Source organism: Acanthisitta chloris, unplaced genomic scaffold, assembly GCF_000695815.1.
Source record: "Acanthisitta chloris isolate BGI_N310 unplaced genomic scaffold, ASM69581v1 scaffold25934, whole genome shotgun sequence".
Taxonomy (NCBI): domain Eukaryota; kingdom Metazoa; phylum Chordata; class Aves; order Passeriformes; family Acanthisittidae; genus Acanthisitta; species Acanthisitta chloris.
Window position 1 is genome coordinate 36,463 of NW_008670185.1, and position 14,016 is coordinate 50,478.

General features: G+C 39.9%; 1 protein-coding gene across 1 annotated transcript in view; it reads left to right on the plus strand.

Annotated features, from left to right (window-relative positions):
- The window catches only part of PTCH1 (patched 1), a 36,860-nt gene extending 27,342 nt beyond the window's left edge, over nucleotides 1-9,518 (plus strand). Inside the window, 5 exon segments of the mRNA XM_009073597.1 lie at nucleotides 1,033-1,170; nucleotides 3,157-3,299; nucleotides 6,243-6,342; nucleotides 7,687-7,902; nucleotides 9,000-9,518. Of these exon segments, the coding sequence (XP_009071845.1) occupies nucleotides 1,033-1,170; nucleotides 3,157-3,299; nucleotides 6,243-6,342; nucleotides 7,687-7,902; nucleotides 9,000-9,518 (1,116 nt within the window).
- Nucleotides 9,519-14,016: the final 4,498 nt, after the last annotated feature.

The window sequence follows — 14,016 nt, forward strand, 5'->3', positions numbered from 1 at the left end:
TAAAATTATAAACTGAAAAGAATACTCCTCCATGCTTTCTGCAAGGCACCATAAGCCTCTCAATAAACATTCAAGTTAAATTGAATGATGATGTTCCTATGTTTAAATTCCATAAACTATCGTATGGTTTATAAAATGCCAGAAGTAGAAAAGCATAAAACAGTTACTAGTTTTTGTAATGTACGTTTATATGACAGGTATGTTAAAAGGTAAATGTTTAGTCTAGAATATTTTTCATAGCACTTAATCAAGCAATTTATGTTATTACTCTTGATTCATTAGCTTATAAAATCATTTATTGTAGTGCATACTTTTTTCCTTGGAAAAGGCATTTATTTTCAGAGTCCACTATTGCTTTTATAAGCATGTCTATCTTTTTTTTCCTGCTTGGCTTTAGCAACTTTTAAAGTTGACTCCCCAGATTTCCTCCCCTCCCTTTTCCTAAATTTTTTTTACAAGGTAGATGAAAGAAAAATAAAAGCTTTCCCTTAGATTTAACTGTTCATTTTGTCCATGTCAATCCCTCCAAGTATCTTAAAAGCTCAGAGCCCCTCTGTAACCCGAGACTCATCAGCTGATTATGGCATTCACTTTCTTCTGGGCTTTGAACCTACTGAGAAGTCATCCTCATTTTACAATTGCAGTTCTGCAAAAAGGGTTCAAATACAGGTAGTTGAAAGTCACTTTTTCTGGAAGGATTGTCTGAGAGACAGGTGAAAAAAAGATGTATGTTTTGGAGGTATTCATACATAAAAAGAAGGAATAAATTGCTTTTCAGATCACTGATAGATTGTAACCAGAACAAATCTGATGCTTGGTCTGTTAAATGGTTCTTAGGAGTGTAATTTAGACTGGCTCTTCAGCATTTCTTTGCCATTGAAGACAACAAAACAAGCATATGCAGCTAGTCTTGGGAATATAGGATGACTTTGAAGAGTATATATATATATGTATAGTCACCATGTTGTTTTGACATGTCTTTCTCTTCATTTGAGTGTAAGAAGTTACTAACGGGTGTTTGACATCATCTAGGTGGTGGTGCTGGCTCTGATGACTGTGGAGCTGTTTGGCATGATGGGTCTAATTGGAATAAAGCTAAGTGCAGTGCCTGTGGTTATCCTGATTGCTTCTGTTGGCATCGGCGTGGAATTCACTGTTCATGTTGCTTTGGTATGTAAAATCAAGCATATAAAAACACTTTATAATAAAATGGTGGCAATGTTTGGATCACAAATCCTTACTTTAGTCTCTTAAGTCAGTGACATAATTCTTGGAAGGAAAATGGTCACAGTTTTGTGAACCTTTCAGTTTGTCTTGATGGAACAGAGTTGCTCTTGATGTGGCTGTTCCTCACAAATGAGACAGTCTCTCAGGAGGTAAGAGAGGATACGTTACGTGTGATACCTAGTTGTCTGATTGATGCAATTATATAGACAAGCAGAGCTTATGTATCACCTTACTTCAGTCCAGACTGTCATGGTCCTTTTCTGCAGCCTCACCGTTACTGCCCCAGTGCTATGTAGCTTTTTGTTTCCTCTCACATGTAGATCTTACGTTTTGTGAAAGAGAAGCCTTTAAAGGAGATTTTAAAAATCACATATAGTGTCATTTGATCTTTCTGCACTACTAGAATGTGAACATATTTGGATTCGCTTTCCACTTGTAAAATCTGCACTTTATTTTCAGATATCAATAGTGGGCACAAATATGCAGCCTGTAGGAAATTAGTTTTCTACTGTTTATCTACTGGTATAGAGGATGTACAGAGTTAGGGCACGTAAAATAACAGGAGAAGAATAATTTTAAGAAAATATCATAGGGGAAGTAGGGTAAGGTTTAAGAGGAGCAATTGGATGCCTGAAGTGATGACATCTTTTTTCCCCTGCTGCTATGCATAGTTAGGCTTTTGGAGGTAAAAGAGTTTGCTAGGACTTGGAGTAGTTTGGGAAGTGTCACAAACTAATGGTGTAGAAGAGGAAGAAAGAAATGACAACTTTGTAGAATTGAAGATTTGAAGCAGAAAAGCTGGAGTAAAAAGGACAAACCAGTTATTTCTGGGTGGGAAGAAACTAATTTAATTTACAAGACTTTACAGGTCATCTATGGGTGAAAGTAAAATACCAAGCAAACTGAAAATTGTGGTTGTCTCACATTGACACTGGAGTCAAAAACTTTGAAGCATAAGCTTTAAATAAAAGAATGCCTAGTAAACCTCAGATGATAGCAGCTATACTGACCTACACAGAACTTCCTGCATATAAACAGTCAAACCAGTGTTGCATAAACAAAAAAGGGCAGTGCTGGAACTGTTGATATAGAACTTAATTGAGTTTAAGAATGATTCACTTGTGGGTCAGTTCTCTGCTGTTGCTCGTGAATTGTGAAATTTTTTTTCAATTCTGAAAATTGTAGAGAAAAGACACTAAAATTCTAGTACTGAGAGTACTGCTTGAGCTCAGATCTTAATAGGCAGTAGAGGAGTCACCAGAGATCCCTTAAAAGTAACAGGAAAAAGGTCAGCTAGATTTTTCTTTTCTTAAACCATCAAGTCATACGAAGAGAAGACAAATTCATAACAAACAACAGCAATTGACTGTTCTTGATGTAGCCTGTTCACCAGCGAGTTGGAGGGAGAAAGACATTTCACTACTCGTATTGTTGCTCAGGCATGTTCAGCACTATTCCTGAGACATTTTTGTATGTATGGACCTGCTAGCTTTGAAGTAGTAGAAGTTGCAAAAGTGTTTGAATGAAATAGAAGTGTTAAAAAAACGTCATGAAAGTCACGGCCCCACAAGAGAGGAGTAGCTCTGAAATTTTGACACCATGCTTTCACCATGACAGGACTTCTTTACAAGTAGAAATAAGCAAAGCTGGAGACAAAAGGCTGCTGAGGCAAGCAGGCATTACTTCCAAAATTATTACTATGGTCTGACTCTGTCGTCAGGGTGTACTCTGGTGGTGTGACTTCAGCAGCAGCTATGTGGCTTGTGACTTCAGGATCACACTTCTCTGCAGGGTTAGCCAGCTGCAGAGATACTTTCTTAAACTGTAGTTTGGAGCAATTAACTGATGGAAAACTGTGCGTGCTGTAAGAGAGGCTGTTTGGAAGGTTGTGCATGTCTGTCTAACGAAATGGATTTCTTTGTCTTGCAGGCATTTTTAACTGCCATAGGAGACAGGAACCATAGGGCTGTCCTTGCTCTGGAACACATGTTTGCGCCAGTGTTGGATGGGGCTGTGTCCACTCTGCTTGGGGTGTTAATGCTCGCAGGATCAGAGTTTGATTTTATTGTCAGGTAAAGCATTTGTGTGTGTTGACTTTCTTTTTAAATTGAAAATAAGCATGCTTTTAATTTTCAGTCACTTCAGCAAATCTGTCATTTTATTACTATGCATGGTGTGTCAAGCATGCCTACGTCATGGTCCTGCTTTCCCTCTGTTTTATTAACTCCTTGTTACATGCTAGACGTGGTAGTGTTTCCATTGCTGGCATTAAAATCTGTTCCAGGAAAGTCTGACATTCAGCATGAGAGAACACAAAAATGTTCCTCTTTAGAAAGTTTGCTAATTATGGGTTTAAGTTAGTTCAAAGCATCTAGTATTGTCCAGTATTAGCTGGATTTGACCTTGAGGTCCTCCAGACTTCTCGTGTGCACAAGAATTTGCATGCAAAGGACACGTGAGCCTACCAACACTCAACTGTGCTGCAAGTGACTCTCTCAGGACCTTCCCCTTCTATCATTATGTGAGGTTTACATAATGAGGAAAAGGTGGGGGAGGGAAGCCCTGTTTGGAAGCTGGGGAACCATAAATATGAACACAGAACTTCATACTAAAATTTTGTAAAGCTAAGCCTGAAGGCCCTTCTGTTTAGAACTACAAGCAGACTGTTTCTTTTGAATTTAATTAAGAATGTGAGTTCATCAAGTAGAGAGGAAAGAAAGTTTTTCGTTGTGGGGAATTTGAGAACTGCAATGAAACAGATCCTATTCTATTCCGAACAACCTGTGGAGCTCTGCAAAATGGCTAATCTTAGAAGTAACACAGGCTCTTTGTGGTAAACTACAGCACACACAAAAAAAGTAATCTAAGCCCTAAAATGGAACTGAGGTAGAACTGGGCCAAATAAAAACGCTCTGAAAGATGGCTTAACTGCTTAGGTAGACATAAGCTGGATAGATGACTAGACTTAACTGACATCCATTTGACAAGAAGAACAACAAAATGTCAGGGGCAGGAACTGAGAGAATGACTGCTAAATCTCATCAAGCTTTTTGTTTATGTATGAAAGAGAATTGAAGAAAGCAGGCAGTTTGCAGCTAGATCTCATGAAACCTACAGGAGGATTATTACTATACAGATACTGCATGTCTTGAAATAGGACTTTTTTTTTTCCCGAGTCAATATTTTTACTTATTGTATTGGTATTGAAGAAATAGAATTATTCTTTTAGGACCTGATCTTGTAAGGGTTGGAACATTTTGACATATAGGTTACTGATAGGTTTAACCTAAATTTAGAGAGGTACATTTGGTGTCCTACTTTTCTACTTAACAGATGAGATTTTGGCAAGCATATTTTTGTGTCACAGCAAATGGAAGATTGTAGCAGCCATTCACACCAAATTTGGATTGGATGTTCTCTCAGTTTATAAAACGAGCCTTTCAACTTTTCAACTTACGTTATTTCGCTTTTTTCAGGCCATCAGTTTCTCATTTTATAGCACAATCTGACTTTAGTTTGCCTTGTTTAAAAAATAAAATAAAATAAACTATGGGGAGCCTGAGCATTGTTACAGGGCCGAAGAAGATCCCAAACTTCCGGAAAGCGATAGATTAGTCCGACAATGTGGAAGATTAAGTAAATTAACAGACATTGTATATACCAAGTGGTTAAAGCTATAATCCTCCTGTTTATTCTAGCGTTAGATGGATGAGATGCAAATGTTTTTAATGCCTGTTGTTGATCTGTGTCCCAGTATAAAGTTCTGGTGGTTTATGTTAGTAGAGTAGATTGGCTTGCTGATTTTTGCTAATGCAGATCAGAAATTCCCAAATGTTTACAATAGCAGGATATTTATAGTTTTACAGGAGTCTGATATATTTGATCAGATGTGGAAACAGGGAGGCAGTAAAGTTCGTTGCCAGTTAGACAATGTAATCAGCAGACCCATTAGTGGCAAACTTGCCCTCTGTTCTTCTCCTTTGCCTTCTCCTCCAGGAATTTACCAAGACTGAGTCCTTGAAATCATTAGTTACAACGCAGCCTTAAGTTTAGTCTGAGCCCCAGCTGTGCCGAATACCAACTAGCAAGGCTTTCCTTTTACTGACAGGTTTACCTTGGTATTCATGAAGGATCCCAGACCTTAGCCCTCAGTGGTGGGAAAGGACAACTACTTGTGCACTTTTCTCTTCTTCCATAGTATTTCAGCCTTTATGTTTGAATTGGCTGACGCAAAACAAGAGTATTCAGAGATGCTAAATTGTTCAACAAAAGATTAGCCTGCAATGCAGCTCTGCCATTGTGGAGCACTCTTACTCAGTACAATGCTGAAGCTTACTATAGAATGGGCAGCATTTTCTTTGCAGAAAGCTGGTTCCTGTGTTGTAAAAGGGTTGCAATTCAAGCTATTTGGTAAAACTGGAACTCACAGAATTCTAGGCGTTAAGTTGTGATTAATGAACGGCAAGGAAAACCCTTACCTGATATACTGTAGATTTAATTAGACATTCTGCTGTAAGTTGCAGAAGCATTTCACAGTGGATTAGCTGCTGGGAGAAGAGGGCTTCTTTTCCTTCTAGGCTAAATTGTTTAAATTCTACACCCTTCACTTCATTTGTTTGCTTCTGCTGGGTTTTCACTAATGGGGGCCCCTTTTCATTGTATTTGTGCTTTCAATCCATTCAGCTATTCCCTGCACATTCCATATTTTTGTGTTTGTGTAACACATTCATAAATAACATTACATGCTTCCAGATTCTGGGAAATTAACAAATGTAATTTTTTTCTTTCCTTTATCAACTAACACTTTGTGGAATGTAGCTTCTCTAATTCAAAAGGTAAAAACTCCTATATCTGTATATGGAAAGCAATACAATTATTTACTACAATGTTAGTAATATGTTAGATTTAGTTTGTATATGTATTATTTTAACGTATGTAGGAGTAATTTGCAATCTCTTATTTCTAACAATCTTTGTGGCTATTCTCTCCTCCAAACCTTTTAAAATGTACTTCAGGTATTTCTTTGCTGTTTTGGCAATCTTAACCATTCTGGGAGTTCTCAATGGATTGGTGCTGCTTCCTGTTCTTCTTTCATTCTTTGGACCATACCCTGAGGTCAGTAAAATTAACAGTAAGCAGAAGAAATAATGCAGTGTTTGTACCCTTCTTCCCCCCCCAACCACTCCCCTTTTATAGAAACTATTTTTAAAACTCATTTGGATTAAGTCTTTTTCTCTAGGCTTTTTAAAATTTTTATTAAAATTGCTGTTTGTTATGTAGTTGATATTCTTCTATTTTTAATGCCTTTTTTTAATAAGTTTTGTTTTAGAGGCCACAGTCAGCAAACCTGACATTTATGCTTTTAAAAGCATTATGTTATATGCAAACTGGTTTGTAAAATAAGGATTTCCCCCAATATTTTGCAAAAGACAGTTTGTTTTGTACAGATACCTTCTTCTATACTACCTCACTGCCTCTGTAGCATTCCTCAAAATGTGTAACTGAGCAGACCACCAGGAAGGCCTGTGTGGACCAACATACACAGTGGTGGTCCACAGACCACACCTTGATAACCATGATCAGTCTGCCAGAAGGTCCCTGCTGTCCAGTCACCACTCCCTGCAGTATTCTCCTGGCTCAAGCAGCATTTTTGATGGGTGGAAGGCTTCACTGAGATATTGATGTCTTTACAGTGTAAAGCCCAGCTCCAGATACCAGGATTCACAGATACCAAATCTACATTTGGTGGTTGATCATTCATTACCTACTCTGCAGTTAATACAATTACTGCATTACATAGGGATATCTTTATCATGTGTTAGTAGAATCAGTGTGCTGTTGTTCACATGTCTATATGTATGTATGTGTGTACAAGAATAAAACACAAGGTATGTATATAGGACTGGTAATACTTCAGAAGTGTTTGGGTTCTTTTAATAGTAAAGCAGTTTTGACAACATTGTGTAATGTCTTGTATTCCTAACAGTATACATGACCTGCTCCTTGAACAGTATGTGTGTGCATGTTCTTGCCATAGACATTGCTGTGATGTGTGTATCCATCTCTCTTTGCAAACAGACACTGAATCATGCTGTATCTACACATATGAGGTGATTTTACAAAATCACTGTTGATGTTTGGTGGAGGGGGAGAGAAACCAGGTATTATTTTTATATTTTAAAGTGCAAGTGCCTGCACACACACATAGACACACTTCCTGAGACAGCAATGCCCAGAAGAATCTGTGCAATCCTGCTCACATACATGTCCACAGATAGAGATCATGTCTTTTCCCTTTCACTGTGTTTTTTCAGTTCACTATAAATGTTTATCAGAAAACTGGTGCCCAGGTTGTCGCGGTGTGGGAGGCTGTGTTGTGCAGAAGAATATTTGTGTCAAGCACTAATGATTAAAAAGATAAAGCTAGCTGACCCCTACTGAAAGTGTTGCCATTATCAGGTTTCTCCAGCCAACGGACATAACAGATTGCCCACACCATCTCCTGAGCCGCCGCCCAGCATCGTGAGGTTTGCACTCCCACCTGGGCACACGAACAACGCTTCGGATTCCTCTGATTCAGAGTACAGCTCGCAAACCACGGTGTCTGGCATCAGTGAAGAGCTTCATCAGTATGAGGCCAACCAGGGGTCCGGGGCACCGGTCCATCAAGTTATAGTGGAAGCCACTGAGAATCCTCTCTTTGCGAGATCCACTGTAAGTAGCTTTCATATGGTAGGAGGACAAGAAGAGTGTTTGGGGTTTTTTTAAATTTGAATCTATTTATTTTCATGGAAAACTCTTTCCTGTTTCTCACTGATTGTGCTTTGTGACTTGTGCCAAAATTTGTAAGCAGGGAGTGAAGGTTTTCCTCATCTTCTCCTTTGGAATCAAGCTGTGGATGAAGTGGCAGTACAAAAGCAGAGGTCTTTGGCATGTATAATTGCTGTTTCATCATATTGGCACCAGCCACAAGAGAGAGCTCTCAGTCTGTTTGATGACTGTTTTCAGAGGGAGAACAGGGAGAGATTAAAAGATCTCAACCTCGTCTACACAGCTCCTTGTGGATCACTGTCGCATATCTCTCTGATATCACATTTTGGAGAGAAAGATTAGTAGAGCTATAAGAAAGCAGCTGAAGTGTTGTACCAAATCTTGGGCCTTGTTGCATCTTGCTACTGGGTTGGCATTATTGTGATTTCAAAGGAAAGTGAAAAAGCTCTGTCTCCTACCCCTGCTGATGTTGCATGCTGAGCTGCAATGCGGATCTGGTTTTGTTCAGCAGAGGCCTAGAAATAGGTACAAGCACAGTCACATTTGAAGTTGGTCACGGTTTATTGACTGATGTGGCTGCTGCGCTTCACGCTTTTTATGGAAATCAGAAAACAGATTCCTACAGTCTATACAAACTACCCTACTAACATCCTGTGTATGTACCCTGCATGGAATAGACCCTTTTCCAAATGCCTGCAATTCTGCTTGTTGAACGAGTTAAGATCGAGTGCTTGTCACCCATCCTTTTGAAAAGGTGGACCAGCATGTAGGAAGCTTACAATAATGTTTTCAGCTGTCATCCTGTGTTTTTCTGAAGATGTGCTTTCCAGGCTTTAATAACTTCAGACAAAACCCATGGAAAAATCAATTACAGATTCCACATTACCTTTGTAGAGTCAGAGTGTTATTATGATTATTCTCAGCAAAAAGAAAATACAAGCAAGGATTTTTATTTGCTTGCTTCACTCTGTCAGAAGTGTAAGAGTGCATCTCTGTTGCAGGTGGTTCAGCCAGAAGCCAGGCACCAGTCGAGCCCCAGGGCGCAGCTGAGTCCGGAGTGCAGCGCGCCGCAGGCTTGGCGTCAGGGCAGACAGCCCAAACGGGACGCGAGGGAAGGGCTGCGACCACCTCCTTACCGCCCTCGCAGGGATGCTTTTGAGATTTCTACTGAGGGGCATTCTGGACCCAGCACTAGGGATCGCTTGGGCCACAAGGCTAACGCTCACAGCGTGAGGAGCCCCGTGTTCGGTGCCGCGGGCCCAGCCTACTGCCAGCCTATCACTACTGTGACTGCCTCGGCCTCAGTGACTGTTGCTGTCCACCCTGCAGTGCACGGCCACAGCTCTCGGGGAGGGAGCTTTCCGTCCTCTGAGGGACACCATGAAGCTGACCAAGGGCTGTTTGAGGACCCCCACGTGCCTTACAATGTGCGGTGTGAAAGAAGAAATTCTAAAGTAGAAGTTATAGAACTGCAAGATGTTGAATGTGAGGAAAGGATATCTGGCAACAGCTCACAGTAAGGTAGGTCCGTCACACATAACTGCAGGTTTGCCTGTGTCGGGCAATGGTGTGATGGAAAGAAAGGGAAAAGATGGAATTTCTCAGAGGTATCTTTCCTTTAGGGAGCACTACTTACAGGTCACAGATCATCTTAAATCTGCTGACCACAAATATTGCATTTTGCACTAGAAATGAGGTTGGCTAAGATAAAACTTTCCCACACTGAGAGGTCATAGTGGGTTCAGACATGAACTACTTCTAAGAGCCTTGCAAAGTGCGTAGGTACATTGTGCAGTCCTAGTTTACCAGATAAGGAAAATGAAGCAGAGATGTTGTGTAACATCTTCAGAGCTGTGCGACTGCATTTACCATTGATAGGTCCTGTCTTCTGATCCCTGAGTCAGGCATGTTCCAAAACATCACACAGAATGACGTTGCCTAGGAGAGTGTAAAATTGCCAGCTACTTCAAGAGTTGTCCTCTCTAGAATGAAATGGTATGTGAAAGAATTTGAAGTCCATAAAGAGAACTGAACACCTCTGGAAGAGGAGCCAAGTGAGAAGTGGGAAGCCCTACCATGCCTATTGCACTGGGCACAGCAGCGTGTCCCCTGCTCTTTGGGGGCCTTCAGAGAACCACCCAGTGAACCTGCACACTGAAGGGGTCTGTGGGACAACCTCTGCCTGGCCAGGGGCAGCTGCAGTGGCTACTGCAGATTTGTGCAGGGTGGATCTGACCTAGCAGGGTGTTTATTGTGTTCCTGTGAAACAACAGACACACCTTGCGAGACTCGATTGTCCGTCTTTAGGCTGGCAAGAGAAGGTTACAGGAGATGGTGCTGTTTAGTACAGACAGGATATTTTAGAGAATGTTTGGGGAAGAAGAAAGCTGTTTGTGGCGTTGGGGTTTTTGTGTAGTTACTTGTTTGTTTGTTTGTGTTATTTTTTTGTGGGGTTTTTTTGTGGGTTTTTTTTTGTTTTGGTTTGATTTAGTTTCCCGTTATTTTTAATAAGGAATATTTTGAAAAGGAGAAAGTCATTGAGTTTTTGCTCTGAATGCTTTTTGGGGCTTGTACCTGAAAAATCATTTCTCCCTATATTTACCCTGTTTTTCTCTTGTGGGGGAAAGAGAAAGAGTTAGAATAGTTACTTAGCTGTGGATCCCTGTTTTTTCTGTTTGCTTGACTGAGCTTGTCAGTGACAGACACCAGTTTGACCAGAGCAAGTAATTGCATTTTCCTTGCAGAACTATTTCACGTGTACACGTGTGTGTGCACAGACACAAACACACACACAGAGTCTTGATGGAAATTTTTGTGATGACTTGTAATAAAATCACCCTCTGATTTACAAAATGTCTCTCCAAATGTCCCATAGTGCAAATAGACATGAATGCCTTTAGCCTCGAAGTCTAGAAATATGACAATAGTATCCACAGAGTAAGGAAATTCTTGGGCTCAGCTTTCTCGAGCTGAAGTGCATGCTTAAATGTGTGCAGTATTCAGTGTAGTGTATTTCTCCTCCAAGTGCTCTTTGGTTTTCACTGAATTTGTTACAAGTGTCTAAAGCTGGGAACTCAGAAATTAAAGCATCTGCATTTTTTAAATTGGCATCAGTATTTCTTCATCAAGAAATTTATGACTGAGATGAAAGCAGAGCCAACATTTCCTGACTGCTAACTGTAGCCACAAAAATCATGAAATGAGTTGGATTAGCTTGATTTGTTTGTTTTTCTTGAACTTTAATGAATGTTTATTTTTCTTCTCCCTTTATTTGTACAGGGTAATAACTGAAGCAAAGAAGAGGCCAAAGATGGAAAACTGTATTTCCAGAACTGCTTGAAGAGAAGAACTGCTTGAAGCTGTAGAAAAGGACATGCTGCATCAGGACAACAGTTCACTGTTACTGTAACCTATTGTATTATTTTGTTAAATATTTCTTTTAAGTATTTAAAAGATGTACACATATGTAATATACAAAAGAACAATGTAAAGTAGTATAATCTGGAGTAATTTGCCTCTGGGCAATAGAATGGGGACAATATTGTGTGCGCTTTGTACTTTTTGTACATTGATCTCTGTGCCACAACTAAGCTTAATCTAGTTCTAAATTTCAGCATAAGTTGCTGCTGCTTAAATATTTTATAATTTACTTGTATAATTCTATGCAAATATTGCTTATGTAATAGGATTTTTTTAAAAGGTACATGTCTGTTTAAAATATTTTAAGTTTGCGTATCACAACCCTGTGGTAGTATGAAATGTTACGGTTAACTTTCAAACACGCTATGCGTGGTAATTTTTTAAAATAAGCAGATATGAAGAAAAGCAAGTTAATCTGGGAGGCTTAAATAGATTTAGCTATGTGCAGGTTTTGTTTTGCTGTATGTATCCATGTGTGCACCTGGAAATATGCATGCTTCTGTGTGTATGTTCCTGGTGTACTGTAGTTTCTCTTTTACTGTATGTTAACACTTAGTGGGCTTATAAACCCACTGATGCTGATGTGAGTCTGGCTTTCCCTGTTAGTAGGCACTGTGTTGGTGCTTACCAACATACACACCACAGACTGCCATCATGAAAGGCCCAACTGAAATACAAGAGAAGACAGGGAGTTGAGGTTTGGGGTTGTGTTGCAGTTCCCAGACCCTTAATGACTTGGTTTGCGTGACTTTGGTCAAGTCACTTAACTGCCCCATGCCTCAGTTTCTCATTCCGTAAAATGGTTATAATGACACTTACCTACCTCCCAGGAATGTTGTAAGGCTTAATTACTGTTTGTGTAGTGCTTTGATTTAGTTTTTTTCCTTGCAAAAGGTGCCAGGTAAGTGCAAACACTATAACCATTATTTTTTCACTTCCAAAGGTGCTGGATATTGAGAGGTGCTGGTGGTTATAGAAATTCAATGAGCATCTGCCTTATTTTGATACTGTTAATGATGAGTGGAATTAGAAGCTGGATAAGGAGTTGTTTGATGGTGAGCCACAGCTCAGCTGTATCCTTACAGCATTGAAACCAGTATCTTTGGTCACCTTATTTTCTTGGCAGGAAGGAGTTAATAGTAAGTGATCAAATGGAAGGATAAAAAAATATATTCACTTTTTAAATATAAATGGCTTTCTGATAGGCCTGGGACGGTAACGACACAGAAGGACTGGGTTGTTCTTCCCTCTATTGTTTGTGTTTTCCCATGCTGCATTGGCACTTTCAATCAAAACAGCTAAACTGGGATCTCTTTGCGAAACTAATTTAGCTTTTTGTACTATTATTTTTAAACTAAAAGGGGATTGCTGCAGGTGAAGGGTCTGGAAAAACACTACAATCTGTGTTCCATTTGGAAACAAACCCTAAGAATAGAGAACCTAAATTTAAAATAGTGCAACATAAAATTTCATTATCTCTGTCTTCTTTTGTCATCTTTTTTCTGCTCTCCTCCAAGCTGTTTTTTAGAGCAGGTAGATGTTCAGTTGTTTACTCAGAGCCAAACACAACCCATATTCAGTTTCTAGACACAGCAGTGGTGGGGCTTTTCTTTATGCATGATATCTGAACAGCAGTGGCCAATTCTTTGATGGGAAAGTGTTTTTCTGCAGTGGCTTCAGGGAGTCTATCTTTGCCCACAGACCTTGCCAGCATAACAAATGGGGATAATTAGAATGCACAAATTTCCATGCCTTTTTTGCTCACTTGAAAACACTTTGATATGAGGCACTTGTTTACAGATCTCCAATGTGAACGCTCGAAGAGCAGGTGGCGAGAGCCTGGTGTCATTCCCGTGATACATAAGCTACTGTTTCAGTGCACACCAAGGGTTAATGTCGCAACTGCCTACTGGTCCAGTTCACTGTCTAACATGAAAACTCTTCATGACAAAAAGTCGAGGGGCCCCAATTTAGCACTAGCAGCATAGTGACCTCAGATCATACGTACTCTGCAACACAACTGTATGATACTAATTGGAAGCTGCCTTCAACCACCGAGCGTGCGCGCTCTCGTGTCAGAGGTTGGCAGGGCTCCCGCTGACACCGCTGCCCCTCCCGTGCTGAAGGCTGTCTTGCTTCCTCCTCTTCCTCACGAGGGAAGGGGCCCAGGGTGAGCTGCAGTGTCTCCCACCTGCCCCTGCCCAAGTCCTCCTGCATGCTTGCGTGTGGGCGAGCTGCCTGCTCCTTCATGCACAATGTAGACCTTGTTGTTCGACAGTCACATTGGCAAGGGGAGAATTCAGTGGCTGGCAACATTTATTTTGTTTTGTTTTTTAACTTTTTTAATCATGGGTGATATTTATATTTTTGTATCATAAGAATGTTTTTCTTACAGTATTTGTCATGCCAGTTTATAACAAAACAAGATGCAGGGATTTTATTTCTATTGGAAACACTATTACAGTTATGTTTTTACTGTTTAATGGATTTTTATTTGTATAGAGTGCTTACTAATGTTAAATAGGAAAGAGTATATAACATCTACATTAAGGACTTGTCGTAGCTTTTAGTGTAAGGAGTTAAAAGGAAAAAATATTC